The 24,367-nt window shown below is 41.4% G+C and overlaps 1 protein-coding gene across 1 annotated transcript in view; it reads left to right on the top strand.

The window, feature by feature from the left end:
- ate1 (arginyltransferase 1) overlaps nt 1–24,122 on the top strand; it is a 46,939-nt gene extending 22,817 nt beyond the window's left edge. The window contains exons 9-12 of the mRNA XM_083898194.1: nt 250–431; nt 3,933–4,032; nt 16,811–16,931; nt 23,592–24,122. Of these exons, the coding sequence (XP_083754320.1) occupies nt 250–431; nt 3,933–4,032; nt 16,811–16,931; nt 23,592–23,770 (582 nt within the window). The 3' untranslated portion in view covers nt 23,771–24,122. The remainder of the gene's footprint in view (nt 1–249; nt 432–3,932; nt 4,033–16,810; nt 16,932–23,591) is intronic.
- The last annotated feature ends 245 nt before the right edge of the window (nt 24,123–24,367 follow it).

The raw sequence follows: 24,367 nt of genomic DNA, 5'->3' as shown, positions 1-24,367 counted from the left end.
ATAGTGTAAGTCCTGGCAGGGAGAAGCCTGTGTTATAATACACCACCATACAGGTGTGTGTGTGTGTGTGTGTAAGAAACACGATCTGAGCGAAAAGTGAAAACAGCCCTTTTAAATGTACATTCACATTCCACAATGATTTTTATGTTTTTAAATATAACCTGTGTGTAACACACAAGAATGTTATTATTATTTTGACGAGCGACCGCTTTCTCTTACTGTTTTTTTACACTTTTCCCCTCTCCCCAGGCAGAATATTCTCCAGATGGGCCCGAGGTGGGATACGGCTCCTTTCATCAGCAATACTGGCTGGATGACCGCATTGTAGCTGTGGGAGTGATAGATATCTTGCCTACCTGTGTGTCCTCTGTTTACCTGTACTACCACCCAGACTTTGCCTCTCTGTCTCTGGGCTCCTACTCTGCTCTCAGGTTGGTTCCAAGACATGGACAACATCGTCCTCCCACTGTTGTTTTAAAAGCCTTCTTATCGTTGTATTAAATTCATTAGATCATGATGGAGATGAGAAGAATCCCCTCTGGCATATTAGGGAGCATGTTAGTGCTCATGTGTCATAAAACCTGGACCAGATTTTGTTTTGCTCTTACATCCTCTGTGTGCTTTTTGTCACATAGAGGTTTTAATATGATCTGATTTAGCCCTTTGCAACAGATTTCTCTTCAGATGTAACTTGATTTAGTTGTAAGCTAGTAAAACCTCAGAAATAGCAATTACTCACGGTAAATTATCTGTCTTAAAAGAAATGGAATAATTATTTGTCAGATGTAACATGTAGCTCCTTTCAGGAAGTGAACTGCTATGCTTCTTGTTGTTTATCACTCCCTTCTTATCTAATTTTCTAATTTCTTTCTTCTTTCTCCCTTTTTCATTCCTTCACATTTGCCCTCCTCATAACCTGCTCTCTCTCTCCCTCTCTTGATCTTTTCAGCCCCTCCCGAATTTTATTTTTCCTTAGAACTGTATACTTTAAGTGCCATAATGCTGTAGGTTGGGAAACATACCTCCTTCCTTACACTTGATTGTTTGAGGCAGTGGTCTGTTTGTGGTTCAGCCGACGACAGTTTTCTCTGCCAAGATGAAATAAGAGAACAGACAGACACGCATACGTTGCAGGCACACGCATTATCTGCTGTTTCCTGCAAAAAAAGTAACCCAATAATGAAAGTGTTTCTACACAGATGTGTGAGACTGAGCGACTCAAACTCTATGTGCAGAGACATTAGTATGCGAGGTGCGACTGCTTCTTCATGTCCATCACACACACTGGGTCAGCCTGGCCGTTAAAACAGACAGGCTGTGCTCATACAGAGAGAACACCCCAGCCATCATAAGCACATATTTGGCCAACACTTATTGTTTTAAGAGTGTTTCCAAGAGTAACACAGTGTGCTCGGTGTGCGGAGGAGGCCTTCGAGATAGAAGCGGGAATGTTGACAGACACCAAACCCCAGGCCTTTGATCAGGTCTGGACACTCCTCTCCTTGACCTAGCTGAATCTATCTGTTTTATTGTACAGCACACACACACACTGTATGTTTAAATTAGTGTGTGAATATTTATTAAAGGTTTTTCCTCTTCATATCGAGTTGAAATTGATTGAAACCTCAGCAAGTTTCTCAGCAAGTTATGATCTAAAGTTCAAAAACAAGTTGCTGGAAGTTAGAACAAAGCAGACGTGACACACATACAGAAAGAGAGGTTTTCTGTATTAGTTAGGACTTTAAGGATTGTGGCATTTTCAGCCAAAGCATATAAATATAAAGAAGGATACAGGGCTGAGTAAATTCTGACTTCCATGCATCAGTGTGTGTGTATAGGTGTGATTCAGCTGGAGAAACAGGAGAGGGGGGTGTTGAGAAATGTCTTCTAGGAGTGAAGCTGCTGCTTCCACAGGCACTGAGGGGAAAAGGAGGAGGAGAAGAATAAAAGAGGCACATAATGAGGTGCCTGAGGCACAGTGAAGGAAACACAGCTGGTGTCCAACCTGGATCACTTTCTTATGCGGATCCCCTGATTATGTTGTGTTGTTCTTTTTTGATATTGCATCTAATCCAATAGTTTTTGGATTAGATTTGCATGTGTGTGTGTTAAGTGCAGGCATCAGCAAAACTACTCGGACTAAATTTAGCAGATTAAAACGGCATCTTTTTGAAACCCAAAGTTCTGCACACATGGGTTTTTTTTACATGCTTTCACTGGTATCACTAATTGGAAGTGCAGTCTTCATTTTGAGTGCTATTCAGTGTACTTTCCTTATAAATCCATTTTATTTGTGACTTTTAGGGGAGAAAAACAACAGAAACACACACGAAAACACATGCAAGTACCATTAAGGAGATCAACAGGAGAATATGGGGTTACAAGTCAAAACACCCAGCCCTATATTTGCTACAGTTGCTTTTCTGAAACAAACTAATAAGGAATTTGTAATAGGCTCTGATTGGATAAGGAAATTGTCATCAACTTAATTCTGCATACTGACTCCCTTGATTTTTTGATGAAAAAAACACTACTCTTGACTTCTCATCACTAGTTTGTTTCTCCTTGTTTCACATCAAACTAGTCAACGCTATTTCTGTAATGTTTGGTAATGAAACGGCGCTCTGCGTGCATGCGAGGCTGCAGTGAGCACCTCTTGTGTTGTGGGCCCTTTGTGTCTGGGTGTGCATGTGTATGCACATCAGTATGAGTGAAGCTGTGCAGGAGCAGAGGGCTTGATAATTGGCTTGTGCTTGAGTGTCAGATGGCTGAAGAGTGGATAATGGTGGACTCAAGCTGCTGCAATGGAGGTTGGGGTGTGAAGGCTTCAAGTGAGGGGGGTGGGGGGTGCACAGGGCTTTTTGTGAATGAGCCCCTTGCCTCTCTTGACCCCCCCTCCCCAATTCAGGCCTGCGGGGCCCTATTGTGGAGAGGGGATGGGAACCCAGGAACCTGGCAGCAAGTGGGTGACCTTCTACCACCTCACTCTAGCTGCCTCTCCTCTCTCCCCCTTTCTCTTTTTTGACCCTCCTCTTTTATATTCTCCTCCTGCTACTCTCTCCCACTTCTCCCCCTCCCTGGCTTGGCCTGCTTTGTCCCACGTCTTATATCTCAGTGCATCTATTTTATTTTTAAGGCCTCTTTCTCTCTCTCTTAACCGTTGTGAGAAAGGGAATTCTCCCCCCTTCATTTAAGTGAGTGAAACACAGAGGGGTGGAAGGAAGGAGTGAAACAAAAAGCGAGAATAGAGAAGAGCTGGAATTTAGTTATGGAATCGTGAAGGAAATGGTGGAGGGAAAGGGGGAAATAGGCTTTTACTAAAAGGATGCAATTAAGGAAGAGACTATTGGGGAAAAATAAAGCAGGTTAGACATTTACTGTATTTGAAGACGGTATATAAATCTTCCAAGCTCTAAATCTTTATTTTACATGCTCTCCCCCTTTTTCACCCCCACCCTCTTTTCTGCCCAAGAGCTCAATGCCGATAGAGAAGGCAGTTGTTTTTGTGTAATGAAATGAGACCAAGAAAAGCTGCTTTTTTGAGTTACTTGCCCGGGTTGGGCATTGAGCTGCTTGTGCCCAATTCCTTGCTAGCCACTTTTACCTTTACAATATTGTTGTTGTAGTTGTTATATTCTATATAAGTATTTAGAAGCAAAGTCAAAGTTGTGCAGTTAGTTTAATTCATGCAAAAATGATCGTAAATGCAATGCATGACAATTCACCATTAAAAAATTAAGACCACAGTGCACGACAGCTGGTCTCCACCCAGGATTTATAAACACACAGAAAAGGTTTCTGGAGTGAAATGTCAAGAAATAAACACCAGTCAGCAAGTGTTTGTGCTGTTTCTGCTGTTTCTGGACAAAAGAAATGTGCGCCCTTTTAGGATTTCCTCACTGACGAGATGTTTTCCTGCGTTTTCAACACAGGGAGATTGCTTTCACACGGCAGCTGCAGAAACAGTCCCCCAAGCTGGCTTACTACTACCTGGGCTTTTACATTCACTCCTGTCCCAAGATGCGGTATAAGGTATGCATTGTCCTCAACACGTTTATGTTTGTAATTTTATACTTGGCATCTCCATAGCTCTGATGACATGACAATTAATTGTATATTTACATAGTTTGTTCTTTCAAGATCAAATATATGTTTTTTTTTTTTTACTTTATATCATTTCAATAGTGTATTTTATTATTTTACTTTTTTTTTAAATTACCCTTGCAGCTTTACATGATCTTTATTAAGCTGCTATGTTGGTGTACATCATTAACCGTGTTATATTTCCATTCTTCGGTTATAATATTTCACGGAAAGTCCCTCCACTCCCAAACTTCCACAGTGATATATGACATTTTGATGTGCAAGCCCATATTTGCCTAATCTCTCACACTGAGCATGTCTTTCACATCATCTCTGTACGAGAGAGAGGATCTGTTCTGTTCTCTACTGTGCTGTCAGTTTAAGAGGAAGGACAGTAAAGCCATGAAGTTTAACTGTACCATTCTCTCAATCCAACCCCCCCACCCCTTCACATGGTCTTGGTCCTCATCTCTTAAACCAGTGAGAGACATAGTTTGTGCCTCTGATTACTTTTTCATAATGCTATCTGGCACAACTGTCCATCTGTAGGAAGAGGGAGATCCTCCTCCTCCCTGTTTGTGCTCCCATGTTTGTTATTATATGTGCAAAGGCCTCAACAAGTGTGTTCTTTTATTTTTCTCCACATGAATCCTGGCTTTTTTCTTAACTTTGTAGTTTTGTTGTCCTTACCTGTTTAATGGTGGGTTAATGTTAAATGCTTTTCCTTAAAGATAAACATTTGGTCACAGTTTAAAGGTTAATCAAGGATACCCTGTGAGATAAGCATGAAAATGCATCATGTAATCAAATGCATATGGAAAAGTTATTGCACTGCAGATTCATGTAACAGGAAAGTTAAGAGTGGTAAAAACCAGACAAAGTTGGTGATGTAGGGCATTTCAATATTGGAAGAGAGTGTGAGAGGGGGGGGAAAGGGATAGAGGGGAGGTACAGGCGGGGAAGAGCGGACAGGGCTGCTGAAGACATTAAAGGTTGAGAGAGAGGTCACACTTGCAATGTCAGCCTGACAGTGTGCTGTGTGTTGCTCATAATCACAAATATTTGTATATTTTTACGCAACTGCAGTTGTTTTACTGTGGATGCCACTTCTCACAAACATGTTCACACCAAACTCCACATGAAGACAATGACAGAAAGCGAGTCCATTGTATGAGCCAAGATTTACGATTCAGCCTTTGTCTCTCTCATTCATTTACTAATTCCTCTCCTGCTCTGTTATTTCGTGTGTCAATCTTCACAGGACCTGTTTTGTATCCATGGGAATTTGATGTCTTGTTGGGGATTATGGCAGAGAGCCACATCTTTTTATCCATTAACATCTTGTTTTTGGGTTTGAATATTGCTTTGCCCATTTTCTTGTTTGGAAGCCTGTTTATGGAATGCATTGTGTGTTTGTTCTTTTTATAATGTCTGTGTGTTGAATCTTGATCGTGCTGTTTGTCTGAGAAAATCGTTGCCACAGCACCTAACCTCCCTCCACTGGTATTTACTCGTCAACCCCCCATATCTGTTATTGAGTATTTGCCATCACAGTGTCTTGTTCACAGCCTCCCCACTTCTTCCTATTTTACTCTTTTGGAGCAACACAGAACAAGGGTGAGAAGGTTGCCCAGTTCCCACCTTTGGGCTCTCACACTCCCATAGAAACACACCCGCGCTCAAACACACTCTCAGCACATGCACAGTATCCCACTCCATTGTCTGATTTGCATATGAGCCAGAGTAGTTAATTAATGCACAGACATACTGTGGAATTGTTCGTTTTCAAGACGGGGGAGCCTCTAAATTCTGCTGTTATTGTGTTGGGGGGGGCTGCCTCTTCAAAGACCAAGACACCAATGCTTACACCCTGTTGGACACCACTCAAACACCTTCAACACTACTCCCACTCTCCATTTTATCCACCTGCCTCCGCCTTCCCACTTGCCACTTCTTTGGAAAGCACTACCCATCTCTTGCTAAGACTATGTCCACACTATTGTGGATACCTTAAAAACAGAAACAAACCCCTCTTTTCAGACCTTCTTAGCACATTTAGATGGTGTTTTTCACATAAAAAAACTTTTAAATATTTCCTCCTGTGATGTTAGTGGCTAAAATGAATAATAAAACCAATTTGTATATATATATATATATATATATATATATATAATTTAAAAGGAAATATTTAAAAGTTTTTTTATTTGTATTATATGTATGTATATATACATATACATATATATATATAAATCATTATGATTTCTGATTGTTGGTTCATAAACTCTGAGAACAAGTGTTTGGGAGAAATCGTGTGTAATTTTAATCACTGTCGTCATGACCCCGATTTTTGACATGACCTGATTTTCAGTTGAAGCTTAAAAGGCCAACTAAAATAATATACCAACACAAACAACTAGCAAAAGCCAGTTTGGAATTTCATACAATTGTTCAAACGGTAATCTCAGTCCTTGAGGAGCAATAGAACTGCACTGTTTATGTAACTGATACTACTTGAGTTTTTTTTGTATTTATAGTCAGGTCACACGCTAAGCCACCACCTGAGCTGTTCTTGTGTTTTAAGGATTGGACTATGTAAAGGTACAGTGTGAGAGTCGACTGACGATGAATTCGCCAGGTCACATCTCGACGTACCCAGGGGGACAGCTGGAGTTGATAGCATCTTAGCATTTTCAAAGCCTGGACATGGATCTGTAGAGCTGGATTCCTTAAAGGGTCCTAGAAGACTTGGAGTCCAGCCAGGAACAGGGGACTGCATGGCCAGTGTCAGATCCTCTTCTTTGTTCTCCAAGCTGGGACTGAGCGTCCCACAGAGCCTTGCTGGTTTGGCTGGTGGGTTCAGGGTTAGACGTGACATCCTGCCCCTGGCCACAGTCCCTGCTCCTTTGGCCCTCTGATGTTGAGCTGTGGAGAGCAGAAGGTGAAGCTGTTGGAGGCTAAATGAGACCAAAGGTCTTGGCCCTCCTGTCACTCCGCTTTATTTCACCCTGCCATGCATGTGTAGATAAAGGTCATTTGAATGAATTGTCTCAAATTTAGTGAGACTTTGTGCATTAAAGTGATCAGTTCTTCGGTGTGGTAATATTTTTAAAGAATAGATTGACCGTGCTTAAATGTAGACAAACACTGAAAGCGTATATCAGCGAAAGTGAAAGGAGTGCTCATGCTTCAGTGAATACTCCACCAATAGGCCGACATCTGGACGCAGCCATAGTCGACATGATCTGAAGATGATTCCAAGCGATTTACTCTAAACAATTAAAAAGGGACTTACCTTTCTTTTTTTTCTTACTTTATTTATTCCCCTGTCCTCCAATATATTGCACAGTTAGGGATGGGCTATATGGCTCAAACCAATTCTTTGTCATTGCTTTTAGTAATTACTTAGTAATGGTTGACCGAAATATAGTCACAAATGACTATGATTTACTTCCTTGGAGTGACAAACTCATTTTCCACTTACTTACAGAACAAAGAGTGATTTTCCATTTCTTTGTATAGATGTCGGCGAGCACTGGTCTGTGTCAGTTACTTAAGCATAAGTACTGAATAAGCAGACTTTGATGATAACAAACGAAGCGGTCTCCCACTTGACTTTACCAGTCTGTGGTACCTGGTCCAAAAAGATGAGAGTCTTACACATTCATACACACACATTTAATAGATTATACTCAGACAGATAGAATTCCCAGTTTCACATACTTGGTGAGGGAGTCAGACAGTCACATGGAGAGGCTTTTATTCTTGTTATTAGCATTTACAGTGAAAGAATGTCACACTCTGAGCTCAGGAAACTATTATATTTTCCACTGAGAGGAAGATGAAGTGGCTAAAGTGACCAAAAATAGGAGGAAAAGGACAGATGGAGAGAAAGAAAAAGAAGTGACAAAGTGTGTGCCAAATGAGGAAGAGGAGGCAAGATGAAAAGGATTATTCATTTCCCGGTGGCACTTCACTGACTTTTTAAAAGCTTTTTACAGGCAGCTGGACCTCCGTTTCCTTTCAACCCAACTCCTCCTCACTGACCAACAACAAGCAGTGACTGATCTGGTCAACAGAGCTGCAGTTTTTTACGAATTCAGCAGACCTGAAATTAAAGCTCACATAGAGGAGGTCTACTTACATACATTAACTTGTTTTTATGGTCAAAAACCTCCTAGTTGCTGTAAATGAGCCGATATAAATCCTTCTTTTCTAACGCTGTGCTGAGCCGCGATATTTCAGACATATCACACCCAGAAGACGGAGTGTGTTGTGATTGGCCAGCCAGGGTAGAGCCTTCCCAACTGTCTTGTGATTGGCCAATACCCGGAAGTGACATATTCAGCACACCCACTCTCAGAAGCGCAGCTCCCCCCTCTGGAACGGTGGATGCACTGCTACTCATTATCAAAACATTGTTTTAACAATGTTTAAAAATAGCTTCTTCACGATTCCCCGCCGCAGTCCCTTTTATGACTTTGACCCGGAGTCAGACCCAGAGTCAGAAATCACTGTCACTCGTGAAACACCTCCACAACGGACGTTATTCTTCTTCTGCGGTTCAATGTACGCAACCGGATGTACCCGGACTAGTGCCCGGAGCAGGAGGATCTGCTGTTCAGGAGAACCGATGTTTACGTAACCGGACCGGGTTTTTTCAGAGATCTCGCTGAGCCCGAGATTACAAAAAAACACAGTGTTCTCGGCAATGGCTGAACTGTTTGTTTTGAAACTTCAGGGCTTCGTAAACAAGGTAATGACGCAGATACTCACTAAAAAACAGCATTAATTGGAACTTCCGGTCTAGGTCCGCTTTAATAGAGCCAGGTGTGGGCAGGCAAAAGTTTGTTGTCGTATGAAAGAATTTGTTGTTAGTTTCACCCAGTTGCCCTTCTGCTCATATGTGCCTTAATCATTGTGGCCCTGTGAGCCATTTTGTTACCTTTCTGAATGAGGTTTAGTTATCATGACATCAATTAGACATGACAAAGTGCCTCTCATCTCAGGCATGGCCGTCGGAACCTCATTTTCTCAGGACGTACGCACGCAGACAGAAGTTATACTTTTAACAATACTAGGCCTCACTCTTTTCTTTTAAGATTAGTTGAAACTCTTAAACAAAGAGAAACACTTTTCTTTTTGAATTACCATAAGGTCAGCAATAACCATATTAATTATAAACCTCTTCTTGATAAAATATTCTCCTCTTCAGGTACAAAGTGGCAAGCTAGGGCATGCTAAAAGTCCTCAAGCCACAGCTGTCAGGACTCCGCAATCTCCATGCATGTTATTTTCATTCTAGGGATCCATTCAGACAGAATTTTGTGTGTACGTGTGTGACCTCACATTCTGTGTGTGTCACTTCTGCATCTGGGTACATTAAGAGTGACGTTGAGTGGGTTTAATGGAGCGTGTTTGCCACAGAGATTAGAGAGTGTACAGTGATAATGCACACGGTCTTTCCTCTCTTGCTTTTTCTGTTTCTTGGAGGTGTTGGAGTTGTTCATGACGTATGGCGTACTGTAATGTTTGTGAGTGTTGTTTCTTTCTTCGCATAAACAAGTCCCCGATAGATTTTGTTAAGTTGTTTTTAAAATGTTTTCAGTGCGTACCGTACAGTGGTTTTATGCTTCACAGGTCTAACATGCCTGGGCACTGTGAATTTACCTCTTCTTCTCTTCTTGTTGCCAGTCTCCTTTCAGCAACTGTTAACGAAACAATCTACCATAGTGGTTGGGATGAAGGATTGATAGCGAGAGAAGAGATTGGACTTAAAAAACCCTCAGCTGATTTCATTTGGAGATAAAACGTGGCAACACATTTTGTTCATTTATTCTAAAGTTATTAGAGTGCCAGCAGGCAGGAGTGACTCTTGATCCTGTTCCACCAATTGTCATATTTGCATGCTAAGATGCACTGAGTCATTATGGCAGAGATAGAGGTGGTATGAAGTTACTTAGGTGAGTGCAGTGTTGCATGCTGGAGCTAATGGCGTCTCTCATGTGTTTACCATCATACTTTGTTTTGTTTTGTTTTTTACGCCACTTATTATTTTTCCTCTGTTCTTTTCCTTAGATGAACCAACATTTCTTTCTTTTTTTTGCATTGAGCATGTATGCCAGTATTGTTGCCTTCCAGTAATATGCCCATTAGCAGCAGTGCCCATCAAAATAAAAACAAGTCCATTTTCACCCTCTCTGTGAAATTTATAAGCCAAAGCATACCCATTTTGTTGCCTGCCAGGTCTCTCCCCTCCCCCGTCTCAAAATGGTGCCTTTCTGACAGAAACAGGGTTGTTTGATTTAGCTCGACAGGAGACCACCAACAGTGGGCCTCTCGGCAGAAACATTTGTTTAAAGTTTTTGATAATTTTTCTTCTCTTTTATGCTTCATCATCTCTTTTTTTTGTTTTCCTTATGTCTTGCCACAGTTGTGTTTTTAACAAATCATTTACAGGCCACAGCACGGTTAGGGGGCAGCCACTGCTTGGCACCCCCTACCACGAGTGCTGACAGGGTTAGGATCTGAGGGAACATAGTTCAAAAGGTCAGGTCATAAGATGCAGCCTCTCTGCTGGTGGAAGGATGGAGCTTGGTGAAGGCGGGTGGCAGGAGGGTGAAAGCAAGGGGGAGGTATGAAGGTCACGCGGGTGAAAATGCAAGTTTAGAGATGGTGTCATGCTGAGCTGATCCAGAGCCCTTTAGCTGCCACTCTGAGGTGTTTGCCTTGCCATTACCTTCCCCACTATTTATTTTCAAATCTGCTGCAGCCACACCACTTTGTCTGAAATGCTTGGCTTCTTCTTGACAAGGGAATGCATTCAAACCTTACTGCTTGGCCAAATGAGCTAGTTTCTTATATGCAATTAGACGTTGATTCAGAGTGTGGGTGAATGGCCTCGAGTTTGGTCTTACAGTCAGAAGTTTGGGCTGGGGTTTTAAGACACAGATTAGGGGCAATGGCTCCCACTGCAAGTCAGTAAGCCGTGGTCTGTGTCAGACAGGCGTAACAGCTCGCCTGCCCATAAAGCCAGAGGAGATAAAGAGATAAAAGTACCCAGTCTGTGCGCTGATGCCCATAAAAGTGCTGCCATTGCTTCTCAGAGCTCAGTCGAAATGCAATCCTGTAAAAATATTTTCTCCTCATTAACCTGTCATCCGTGGAGCCGTGACGCATAGCAAGGCAAGGGAGTGCTGGGATAGAGTGGAATGGGTGGAGGGGATTGTGGGGATTGTATAGAGGCCCAAGGGGGAGACTTACCAGCCTGGAAGCTTTATTTGAAGGGCGTTCTGTGGTAATGCGTTGAGTATGGTGAAAAACCCTTGGCTGGCCCCGAGTGTTTAAACAGCAGCAGTTAGCGTAAATCTCCCCAAATGCAGACACCAGACAAGTTCAGGATACACACACACACACACGCATGCATATGTACACAATGCCATAGACTGTGGCGAGAGTGCATCTGTGTGGGCCACTATTCTGACATAATGCTTGTTTGGACACGTCTTTCATCGGCGCTGTCGCTCTGTCCAACCTTCTTGGTGTTTAATGTTATTTGTCTAGCTGCATTTGTTTGTGAGAACCGTGCTGTTTACATGTGTCCGTCAGCGGCCCACTGGCCCCACAGCCGTGCCCCTATGTCTGGGTAGAATGTGTTTCAACAGTCTTCAGACTATAGTGGGGATGTATTGTGAGAGATGTATGTTTAAGGGAGAGTACGGATGTAGGGATCAAGGCCTGTGTTTATTGGTTTTCTGCTAAGATTGGTCGACTCTGACCCAGGGTCAGAGTGCTGGCCTGGGCCAGTCTCGTTTAGGCCTGCCCGCCTCTGGGTCAAACTAGGCTTCTTTGTACACCCTCTGAATCCCAGCTTGTCCTGGATGACGGCAAGCTGAATAACACACTGCAAAGGGTGCAAAGGGTGCAAAGAGGCCACAAATGTGACATGGTGACTGCATTTGTCTGTTTGGGTCAAATGTCTGTTTTTCTCTGAGAGTGCATGATCACCATATGCATTTTTTGACATTATAGCCTATTTAGTATTGTGTTTAGGCTTGACCTACACTATTATAAAGCAAGTTTCTATTTGTATTGCATGTTATTTTGCATTCTGCCAAAAGTTCATTATTGACCTCATCTGTCTTGGAGCCACTCTGTCTCGCACTAGATGTAGTAGATGCTTAGTTGAGCAGTTTATTGTATAAATAAATGGTCTTTCTATGAGTTTTAGTGAGAGAGATGCACAATGCATTTAGATTTTCTGCACAGTGCCTGGCTTGTGCACACACATATAGGGACACATCAGTTTAGGGGAAGGGTGGGTGAAAACTCAACTGGAGATATGAGCAGGAAATCAGCAGCAGATGTTGGTGTAAAGTAATGCAGATGGAGGCAGTTCGTACTGCAACAAGTCCGCCTCCTTTCTCTTGGTCTGCTCTCCACCAATCCTGAAAGAGAACCAGCCTGGAACTGACACTGCATTGTGACTGCAAACCAACGACTAAGTTCATCCAAAAGTCTTCTTGTAATGGCAACTGTGATAGTACCTCAGGTCTCCTTCATATGATATCAATGTGTTCTATAATATATTGGAAATGGACACCCTGTGGCCTCGTGGAAAGGACGAGGGTTGCCAGTTTGAATTTTGATAGATGAAGAGCTTGGATACCTCTGAGCAAGGTACCCAATCCCCATTCCTCATTGATTGGGTTAAGTGGACATTCTAAATTGACCCCAGCCATGGGGGGTGTACTCCTTATGTATAACAAATCTATTCAATATTTGGATCACTGCTGAGAAGAGAGGGAGCAACCAAAAAATGTTATCAAATATAAAGCAGAAGAAAGGCCAAAGGAGAAAGTATAAAAATGAATGGAATATCATGCATTCATTTATCTCAAGCTGAGTCTGAATTTTAACCTGTCATCTATTTGGTGGCACTTTAATGTTATGGTTTATAATAAAAAATTGTCTCGACTCTACACAGATCAAAACCTAAAGTACCTCCATGACTACTGTCTAATCAGGCAGCAAGGAAGAAAAGAAGCCAGAGGCAAAAGAGGTCTAGTTTTTCATAAGGATTCCTTGGCTGTAGCGGAACACTCAGTTTATTTATCAGATTAATTGCTTTTCACATAAATTATAGGTGAGGGATGTGTGTGAGAAAACGAGGCAGAATTGAAGGAAAGGTTGCTCGGTTAAAGAGAGGAAGAAGGTGACAGTTATGTGTTGAAGTAGATAAGTTGACAATAAAGTTCACTCTGACAGCGGGGCCTCTGCTGTGTTTATGAGAGTAAAATGTGTGGCCTGAAACTAGTGAATAATGGTCTGTCACAAAAGGACTCTGAGTGATAATAGATCTTCATTGTGTTGTGTAAGTGCATGTCAAACCCTGTGGAGATATGTGTTTATTTATTTTCTAATGATAGAGGTTGTGTAATTGTTTACACTGGGGTGGCTTGTTTTTTAAATGAGGTTGAGTCATTTTCCTCTCTGTGCTGTTAAAGTTGGGTTTATTGGGAAATCTCCGCTGTAGAAGATTCCGTTCCTATAAACAGTGACCTCTGCACATTCACCAGCAAGAGCACAGCAAAACTAGGTTTGTGTTAGCTTTAGTTTAACAGTTGGCATTTTATTAAGCTTCTCCCTCGATATGCGGCCACTATTGTATGCGCCTCATGCTTTTTTCCATCTCACATTCCCATCCCAGCTATGTCTTTCCTAGCTCACCCTCTTCTTTCACCACTTCCAGCATCATCTCTCCGTACTGACCTGGCCCTCAGACTACTTCTATCACTTCCATCAGCTCTGCTCAGACTGTGTCCTATTTATTTTAAATGCCATCCCTTTTCTCGTCTGCACCTAATTTTCTCTCCTCCCTCCCCGTCTGCCGCTATCTCCATCTCATTTCTCACACCTCTGATGGCAGCCAAATTCATGTGCTGAAGTTTGTACATTTCCTTCTTTCTCCATTCATTTGTTCACCGTCCATCTCCCTCGCTGTCTCTCTAAACAAGCTCTTTCCAAGGCTGTCACTCGTCAACATCAACTATATCCGTCTGAACTTGAAAGCAAGTAAAGGAGGGAAGGAGAGTGATGGATTGGTTTGTGTGGGAGGCTCTGGGCATTTAGAAAGGGAGGAATGGAGCGACTGATGAGAGGAGGACCAAACTTTGGTCTAGGAAGCTTCATTCTGGTTACCTATTTAGTTGCGAGGTATTCCTCAAGTGCACACATTAAAAATACATGCATATACTCACACAGTAAACATTATCATGCAGCTTTTTGGCCCTTAATACATCTGCCTGCTATCACTTCCTGTGGTCTTTTTACACTTCTTGGTACAACTCCGCAATGTAAGCATTTAATCTGCGTCTGTGAGCATTTCAGCTCTGTATCGGGAGTAATCAGCTTCTATAGTAACGTTGGGCATACAGGTTCTAATGCAAACATGAAGCAGATTCTCCCCCCTGCAGTCAGAAAATACTACTAATGTGAAACAATAATTGTGCAAAGAGCCTTGATTTCTGTTGTGAGAACAAGGCAAAACTGAACCCTTAAAGTAAGTTTTAACACATTTTGTTTTCAAAGGTCTATTTCTGTCTATCGAGACTAAAGCACCGCAGTTGGCAGCATTTTCAGACATTTTGGGACTCTAAAATGCTGGAGTACTGGACAGCAGGCATATTTGGAGCAGAATTTATGCATTTTAAACCAAAATAGACTTTCAGCCACTGGGTTAGTTGCATTCAGTCTACTCTGTTTCAGTAAACGAAAACAGGATTGCTGAGTGGTTAAAGCAACCGTTAGTCAAAGAGATAGATGTTGTGAGGGAGCTGAAGCCATAACAGAAAACACAGGGCTGAACAGGAGCCAGGGAAGAAGGGGCAGCTGTGAATTACTGGCCCTTTAAGCCAGTTTAAAAGTTGGGAAGGGAAAAAATTAAGTGGGAAGATAAAGAAAGTCACTGCTGTGCAACAAGTCCAATAAAAAAACAGAAGCTGACAGATAGGTTGTGGAAAATTAAACTTTTCTTTTTTTATCCTGTCTTTTTCTTTTCTCCTTTTCTCTGTCCAGACCACTAATCGCTGTGTCCTCTTCATACTCTTCATCTCACTTTGTGTCCTTTTTTTTTTCTTTTCAGAGGGAGAATAGAAATGTGCCTGTGCCATAAGAAGGCTCAGGGTCTCATTTTGGTTAAATAGGCTTCTCAGTCTTCTGAAACTTCACAGCAAACGACTGGATATATAATCTTTAGACACTAAATGTAGGTCTGAGACTTTCTGGAATCGATTTCATTTCTTTAAGAAATGCATACTGATATGACACACAAACTTTTCCTCATGGTTTTAATAACCAAAGGTGTGTCCTTGCTGGTTTCCTTTTTTTTTAAAGGCTTGTTGCTGTTTTCTGCTTTGCCGCTCTGATTCCATCCTTTAGTTTAGGTGCAATGTCAGGGAGGAGCGGCCTATCGCAGCAAATATGTGTGTCATGCAGTGTTTACTGCAGAGCAGGTGTGTGTGTTCTGCACATAGAGGTGTGTCCCGTTCCAGTGTTGAAGGAGTGCATAGAGGTGAGGTAGAGTGTGAGAGTGTCAGGCTGACTGTGGTGACAGTTGTAGACAGTTGTAGGTTGTTGGGACACGGAGAGCATCCAATCAATGTGTGTGTTCATTGCAGCTACAGATTCACAGCATACCATTCCCTGTCCATCTGTTAGCAGAAGCACTTAAAGTATGTTTTAGCTTCAATGTGAATTGTTTTTCTTTACTTTTGGGTAGCTGTGTATAACTTCTGTTATACATTAACCTTTTACCTGTATCTCTTAAATACATTTTATGGGTGAAAAAAAAGGTGGCTCGAGATAATTCTGGCTCTGTGTATGTTTTGAATTCTTTTGTTTTTTCAGTTTCCATGGTATCCTAACCTGCATGTAAAAACAAGCAACATAACCTCCATATAGGCCCACTGACAGATGGGCTATGGTCAGAGTGCCTGTGTAGCAACAACATCTAATAATGTCTTCCTTTGTCTTGCTCACATCAACTTCCTTATGACAATCATTTTTTGTTCATTTCAATCTACCACCACCTACTGACTGAGAAACTAAGCTTGTGAAAATGCTGGATTCTGTGCCCTAAAGTTTGATGTCACATGAACTATAAATATTATTGTGTGTGTTGAGATAGTGCAGCAGGGCTGTTGCAGGCGTCTGGTTGTTTACAGAGCTATCTCGGCAGTTTGTATTTGTTTGGAGTCATGTGATAGAACACAGGTCCCTGATAATGGACCTCTTTCTGTTGGTTCTACCTCTCTCGTTCTTTTTTTTTTTCTTGCCCCGCAGCTGTTTTTATTCAACTTGGTTTATTTTCCAACCTAAATGTGAGGTCAAATGCAGACTTTCACAAATGCATTACAATAGGTTTGCGTGTTTAACTTCCTGTTGCACGCTGACGATGATTTAACACTCGTTTAAGTATAGCTGAAGCAACACACGTAAACAGTCAGTCCATAGGTCATTTCACAGCTTGTCAAATCTTTAACCCTCAATGATTATTTCAGAAAACATTTATGGCATCAATATGTTTGCTGTGTTTAATTATTGCATTAATTAAAATGTAACAAAAAAATTGCTAGACATCTCAAATAAGCAAATGTTTGTATTATTGGTGGATTATTGTTGGCAAATAATTTGTGTAACCCCTCGTCTCTGTCCTGTTTTCATTTCTCAGGGGCAGTACCGGCCTTCAGACCTCCTTTGCCCCGAGACCTACGTTTGGGTAGCAATAGAGCAATGCCTACTGCATTTGGAGAACTCCCGCTATGCTCGTTTCAACCAGGATCCCGATGCAGGTACACCTACACATCACTTCACTGTGCTGAAGAAACTAAGGAAACAGCATTTTCCAATGCAATGGGGGTTGGGTATTGTGATTTAGCCAACACCATGTTGAGATTTAGCAAGTGAAAATTGCTAAAGACGTCCCATACAACCAGGCTCCTAAAGGAAAATACCAGCTGTCAATCACACTGGTGTCCACTGACACTGCAAATCTAGTGAGATATAGGCACATTTTCCCATAAAATTCCCTTTAAACGGATGTCTTTTTTGGATCTAGTGGAATCGCCCTCCGTATATTTTGCTTCTGTATAAGTATCCTCAGGAGGACTGGAAGACTATATCCAATTTTTATGTATGGTCTATTGGTTGCATACTGTGTGAACTTGGTCTTGAGCCCATTAGGTCTTTATACATGAGCCTTGTGTTAACATTTGATATAATTTCACTGTGGTTGTTCATTGGCAATCGTTGGTTTGCTGCGCTCAGTGACTTGAACATGGGTCAACATGGCCGGCAGCTCCCATCATCACACAGTCCTCTCTCCCCATGTTCCTTTTATTGTGGTAAGAGCAGGGCTAGAGTTGTCGATATGGAAGGTTCATTAGAGGAATAGTGATATCAGTGGTAATAAACCGCATGTAGAAGGTAGACTGGCAGGCACCCCATAGCCTGGGTTGTCGGTGTTGGAGCCTGGGGCCAGGGAGAGTGTAAGTGAGGTTGAAAGTTTTGACAGGATAATTTAGAATCATTTTTTTGTATTGATTCATGGCCAAAAAGACTCACTCTCTCTTCATATTTTCTAATCTCTTTCTGTTCATCCTCCTGTGCTGGTTCTGTGTTTTTATGCCCCAGGTTGATTTAGATGAATATGCAGTTGGATACAGTCAGCTCACACATAAGCCAGACTGAACATGTTTGCTTTTTATAGCGCTGCAAAAAAAAAATAAACATCACACCTCATTGTACTTTTAAGGTTATGACACTGCTCAACTTCTAAAACAAGGTTTACAGTATTATATGAATTGTTGTAGGAGATTGTTGGTACGTTGTGTTTGGGGTTAACTTAGACTGAGTGTTAATGCATTAAACACACTTAACTAAGGGCTGACCTAAAAGCGTAAAAAACTCGAGTTGAAATTGTGTTATCTTGTACTTATTTCAGATATTTTGATTTGAAATAATCAATCAAATCGAGTCAAGTTCATTTCCATCTATTAGTGTTTTAGTATAGTGTAGTATACATTAAATTATGAACTTTTTCAAGTAATTACAATTGAGAAAAATATAATTGTTTGACAGCCGTAGTTTAAACGTGTGTACAGTATATTCATTCACAAGCTAAGTGCTTAAAACCTTATGGATTGAGTGAGTACACAGGGGCCAGAAAACTCCAGTTTACTCTTCCCCATTAATCTACATCACCAAACAGAAAAGAGCCACTGATGGACAGTAATAGAAGATGTGAGAGGACAGATATTTGATTATCAAGTACACAGGGACTGTAAGAGAGGGAGTAATAAGAGAATAGATGGAGAGTGGGATGTATAATAAAATTGAGTTTTATAGAAATGGAAGGAGGCTGGTGTCTGTATCTGCCACTCGAAGAGAGAGACGTACAATAAAATAAGAGAAGCATTCACAAAGAGGTGAGTGAGGAATGAGGCGTATGAGAACATGCTTTGTATTGGCACCACAGAGGAAGTTGAAAAGCAGCACAGATTGTGTGAATAGCTTCAATGTGTGGACACTGAATGTACCACTTGGGTTAGGGTTAGGGTTAGAAAAACAATCTACAACTTTTGCTTAGTTCCTGCTAGTTCTTTGGTGTTGGCTCTTGTGGCGGTGAAAGCACCACACCCAGGAGAAATAACGGCCTTAAAAAAGACCATTAACGGACTGATCATTTACAGCATTGCTATTAACAGTTCAACCAGTGGTGGGTCCGACTTGCTCTTGTCAATCATACCTTAATCCCTGATTAGGCACAAATTACAAAGTGGTGGTCGGGCAGTCTGGCGTGTTTGCGGCTCTCATGGAGCCTCCATTCCTGCATGGAATGTTGATCTTGGATGGAGCCAGACATTATTTCAGGCTGAGCTGTCCAGAGGATCGCAGTGCCCTTATATTTCTGCGCTAGCTCTTCTGATGGCTGGCTCCTAGGTCTGTTGCCAATCTTGTGAGGTTGAGCTGCGGCTAAGGTTGTTCTCTGCCAGAGAAGCAGTGGTGTGGATATCTTCTCCAGAAATATGCCCAGTGCTCAGTCAGTCACCAGGTCGGCCTGTGCCTGTGTCAACATCAGGTTAGCAACATGGCACACTGTAAAGGGCATGTGGCAACAGTCTGAATTGGCAAAGGCCTAAGTGATGATAGTTACAGTCTCTTTTTTTATGTCCTGGGTCAGTTTTGACTACTTGTAAGGGTGTGGGAATATCTTTTATATCTTTCAAGGAAGTAAATCAAGCAATTTCACACTCAAGTAAAATGTATGTTACTTGTAACACCATATATTCAATAGATTGTTTCATCCGTGGGATTATTTAGGTTGGTTGTCAAGTACAACTCCTGAAGTTTTTATCACTAAACCTTAAATAAGGTCAGAATTTGGTGTGATAAATCAATGACAGTTAATTTGTTTACATGAGATACAGTTTGTTGAAAAGCTTGTTAGAGGTTATAGCCTTATATACAACAATAAATAAACTAGAACATTTTTTAAACAAAAATTAGGCCTGTTTGTAAGGTCTCTCTGCACTACCCGGGAGTGAAAGAGATGTCCTTGGGGTTGCTGGACGTACGTTAAAATGGTGACCGGGTTACAGAGCTGTCCTAATGAGGTGTGTAAAGACCGCTAATCTAAAGTTTACACAGTTCTGTCCAAAGCAGGCTCACATTGATTACATGCATGTTGCTGACACATTGAGGGCCCCAGGGCTCTTGTTGTGGCCTCCCGCAATATACATACAGGACGTACTCTCTCACACGTACACACATATTCTACACAACACACACATGTAACCTCTCTCATACACTTATAATCAGAGTGTGTGTACTTGACAGAGGCAGGAGAGCATTGTCCGCTCAGTAGGATAAACACTTGCAAAGATGTGTGACACGAGTCGTCACACTCTGGATCCTAAGTGCATCCAGCAGGCACCAACTAAGATGTACAAGATTACATATACAGGGTGTCTGTGGGGTCTTAAAAGGTATTAAAAGTTGATAAATCAATTTTGGGAAAATGAAGGCCCTTAAAAATGTAGTTAAAAAGTCTTCATGATTTCATGAGGTATTAAATGTTGTCCATACAGTGTGATGTAAGGGGAAATATGTTATAGTTAATTGCAAACTAAAACGTGCAACTTAAATATGTGTTGCTGATTACAGCTAAGGTCTTTTGAGAAAGTCATGAAAAATCCTTAACAATGTATTGAAATTAACTTCCTGCATATACCCTGATATAGCAAACACACTACACTTAACTGCCTAAAACTATAATATTCTGTCTTATAATATACTCACATTCTCCTTTTCTCTCATTTATTTCATGTCTTAAATTTAAAGGTTATGTCAAATAGATGAAAATAGGTTATACTATATTTTACAATATACACTTTTATACTATGTCTCATTGTCAGAAGTTTCCCTTGATTTTGATAACAATAAAAATGGTAATTCCCTTTTATAATGTTGATGAATTGCGTTTTTGCTTTATTTACGGTGGAGGTCAACATTTATGGTCAGCTACAGAGACTTAGGGTCAGCTGGTCGGATGTGTGCTAACACCAGGGCTTGAACCTAGGTCTTCCTGTCAAAGAGTAGTCTTGTGACTCGGTACACTGCCATTTTGGCCTTTTCCTTTTCAAAACTAAGCCCTGCTTTGGAGTCGTAACACTGGATCAAATTCAGTGGTCGTAACCCGATGGCCTGCCATTGACCAACATCCGGTGTTGGGCAAGTGTTTAGAAAGTTTGAGCTGGATGAGAAGAGCGGGAGGAGCGTGGCGAAGTGTCAAGGCTCCTGGCCTCGGCCCTGACCCTAGCACTTCATGGCCGACCCTCAGCGCTCCTCTTCCCCCTGATCCTTGAACCCTCGACCCAGAGGAGCTGTGACCTCAGAGAGGTGTGTCACTGAATGTCCGGTGGGCCTGACGGAAACGGGGTCTGGAGCTGCTCAAAACTGAGGAGGGAGCATGGATGGAGAACAGAGTGAATGGAGAAGAAAAGGAAAGTTGTTTATGTGACGAACGGATGTTTGGATTGACTGGAGTAAGAGAAGGAGAGAGAGCCAGAGAAAGGCTCTGCTTGGTTTTCGTGATAAGATTAATAGACCATCTTAAACCTACATGCTGCTATTTACTTTGCTCTGTACAACAGGCTGTGATGCTTTAGTGCAGTGTCACTTACTGGAGTGGACAGATTTGAAATACTGTTATAGTGGGCTGACACACTGATAAAAAACATGAGGAAGCAAATAGTGCTTAGAAAGACAATACTGACGGAAGCTCGAGTTATTTTAAGAAGCATTTAGCATTTAAATATTTCCACTTTCATCCCTTCCAGACACATTCATTCTTCGTGGACCAAAACTATGGTCAAGTCTTGTGGTGGTGGGAGGAACAAAACATGTGTATGTGTTTTAAAAGCCATTTCTCCACAGGCTGAGACTTAACATTCTGCTGGTTTTCTTCATTTAAATGTTTGCGTCGAGCATTCTTCAATTGTGTGACTCAGCAGAGAGTAGGTGGAGACATGGTGGTTAGGGCATTACTGCGGGGAGTGCAATACATAAAACATGAATTCACAGTGTATTTTGAAAATCTTGGTTGAAATAGAAAAAATGTCTTGATGTAGATGAGGGTTTTGAGGTCTATGGAGCCTCAGGGCTTTATGTTTGTCTCAGCTCGCTCTCTTTCCTTGAGCTTGCTCGAGGAGGTACATGTGATAACATCTGGTGGAAGAGAAAACACCATTTTACAGCTTTTCTCATCCATGTTTTTTTCTTCTTCTGTGATCACCAGGGATTTTGCACCACCCGGGTATTTTAGGAAATAGTAGAAAAATGTGCCTTTTCATTGGTAAGATTTCGTAGACGCTCACTTTTGAGAAACTCTGTTTTATTAATAATGACTTCACTCACTCTATAAGGAATGGCATTACTATCAAAAAAGCTATGTGAATATTCAACATTATTATCCATCATCAGACATAACTTTATCAGATGTAAATTCTTCACTCCAAGTAAACTAAGAAAAATAAACAGCAACATACAAGCTTGTGAAAGTAATGCAGGGCTCACATCATTTTGTGCTAAGAGGAGCAGTAAAAGAGATGCATTCATAGACCCTGGCAAAATGTCATCACTTCTTCGGGGGGGGGGGGGATCCTCATTATGTTCCGCTTACAGTAGAGTAGCTGCTACAAGATGCATTCCGGGAACCTCGTAAAATTCCACAATTTCTCCTCGCATACATGCAGTCCATTAACTAAATGATTGCTGCTGCTGCTGCTGCCACCTTGAAGGAACAGCTTGACCACAAATGAGGTAGTTATCAATGCAGTCTTTTGAATATTTTAAATACAATCATGCACAGTCACATTAACCGGTCAATGTTTTTTTACGATCAAATGAATAATTGTATAAATTCATGCCCGTTCCTGTTCAGTAAATGGCGAGTTTGGCGGGGTGAAGTTTGCCACAGTCTGGCCTGAAATGTATTTTCATCTGCTTCCCTTCATCTACTCCTGGATTGCCTCATGTAGAACAGTCTAAATGGATGAAATACTGTGTGTTTGTTAGTAGGTAATGTGTATTTTAGATGACACATGTTTTAAACATTTTGCAAAGGCTAAATGACAGACCAGACACCAGCTTTTGAATGCATTTTCAAGTATTTTTGTGGCGTATGTTTGTTAAGTTGGCTTAGGGCTGTGCAATAGCTGAATAACAGTTTATATTGCTGTATAATTTTCTTCAAAATCAATGGAATTATTTTATACTTTACAAACCTATTATGAAACATAACACATAATTGCAGTAAGTGTTTTTTTGTGAGATGTGTGAAATGTGTCTCTGTTTAAAAAGTTTTTTCTGTCTATGAAGAAATGTAAAACCACAGCTCACTGTGGTTTCACTCAGGAGCAAAACAGAATCTTTGGTTATCTGACATTTATCGCCAAGATGATCTGTTGGGTATCCTCGGCACCAACCGGGAGGGTTGTTTTAGGGTCATCATTTTTCATTTTTAGCCTTTTTTCCATCTCACTATTAAGAGGACCATTGTTTGGTTTCTAAACATGCACACTTTTGAGGTTAGCAGTGTTTTCAGTGGTCTGATGAGAGTTGGCAGTGTTTAACAAGATCTAAATGAGATGCTGATTTTTGAAAGCCAACAGGGAGCAAGACCCCATAAAGTAAGACCAGTAAACTGTTCTTGCACCACCGTGACTCCAGGTTTAGGGCGTCTTGGAATTGGTACAGTTTTTGTTTTTTTTGGGGGGGGGGGGGGGGCTTTCTGCTTCTCCAGCAGCTTCTCGGAATAATGGCGTACCACTGCCAAGTCACTCAGAGATTAACCCAAATGAGTGAGGGAAAATAAGGACAGTGTTTATTGTGCTTGACGTGTCTATTCTGGTCTTTATTATGTTCTCATGTGTGTGCCTGACTGTGTCCAGGAGATGCCCGAGGGCTGAAGGACGTCGGCAGAGCGCTGACGCTGTACAAGCGAGTCGTCATGCCCTACGCTGTCTACTCCCGCAAACGCAAGGGCTCCAGCGACGAGACGGAGGTACAGAAATATGCCAGCTTGGTTGGCCAGGACTGCGCTGAAAGAATCCTGCTTTACCGCTCTTAAACATACAAACTTCACACCACTGATACCTTTTTAATCCACAGCTCCCTCCCAGCATTTATCTGTGCGTCTCTCTTTCTGTACGTCTGTACATCCTTCTGATTGTCTGTGAAAAGTGCTTTCTGGTAGTCTCACCATGCATTACTCCTCATACATTACTCGTGTATCTTTGAGGAGTTCAAAGGAGTTCTTTCATTCGCTTACATCTTCAACATTTACATTGACACTCACCTGATTTACTTACCATGTTTGGATTTTTACCACATGATTTATGTAAAGCTGTTATATTTATATATCTTTTTTTTCTTTGAATATCGGCAGTTATTTTTTTGTTGAACCAAATAAAGGTGGTTGTATATTCCCTGCTTGGAGTTTGTGGCTTTCCTTTCACGTTTTCACAGCACCTACATTTGGACAGGTGAGTTACATTATCATTACTTAAAATGAGATATGCACACTCTAAATTGCATGTGTTGAATACACAAGCTTCAGAGGTTAAAAAGCTTGATCCCTGCTTTTCTGTGAAGAAGTGGCTGCTGTTTTCAGTGCTTTTAACACTCTTTAGATTCATTCTGCAAATGTTTATTTGTAACGAGCAGT

This window comes from Microchirus variegatus (assembly GCF_963457635.1).
Source record: "Microchirus variegatus genome assembly, chromosome: 11".
In the NCBI taxonomy this organism is placed as follows: Eukaryota; Metazoa; Chordata; class Actinopteri; order Pleuronectiformes; family Soleidae; genus Microchirus; species Microchirus variegatus.
This window is presented reverse-complemented; position numbering and strand designations above follow the sequence as displayed.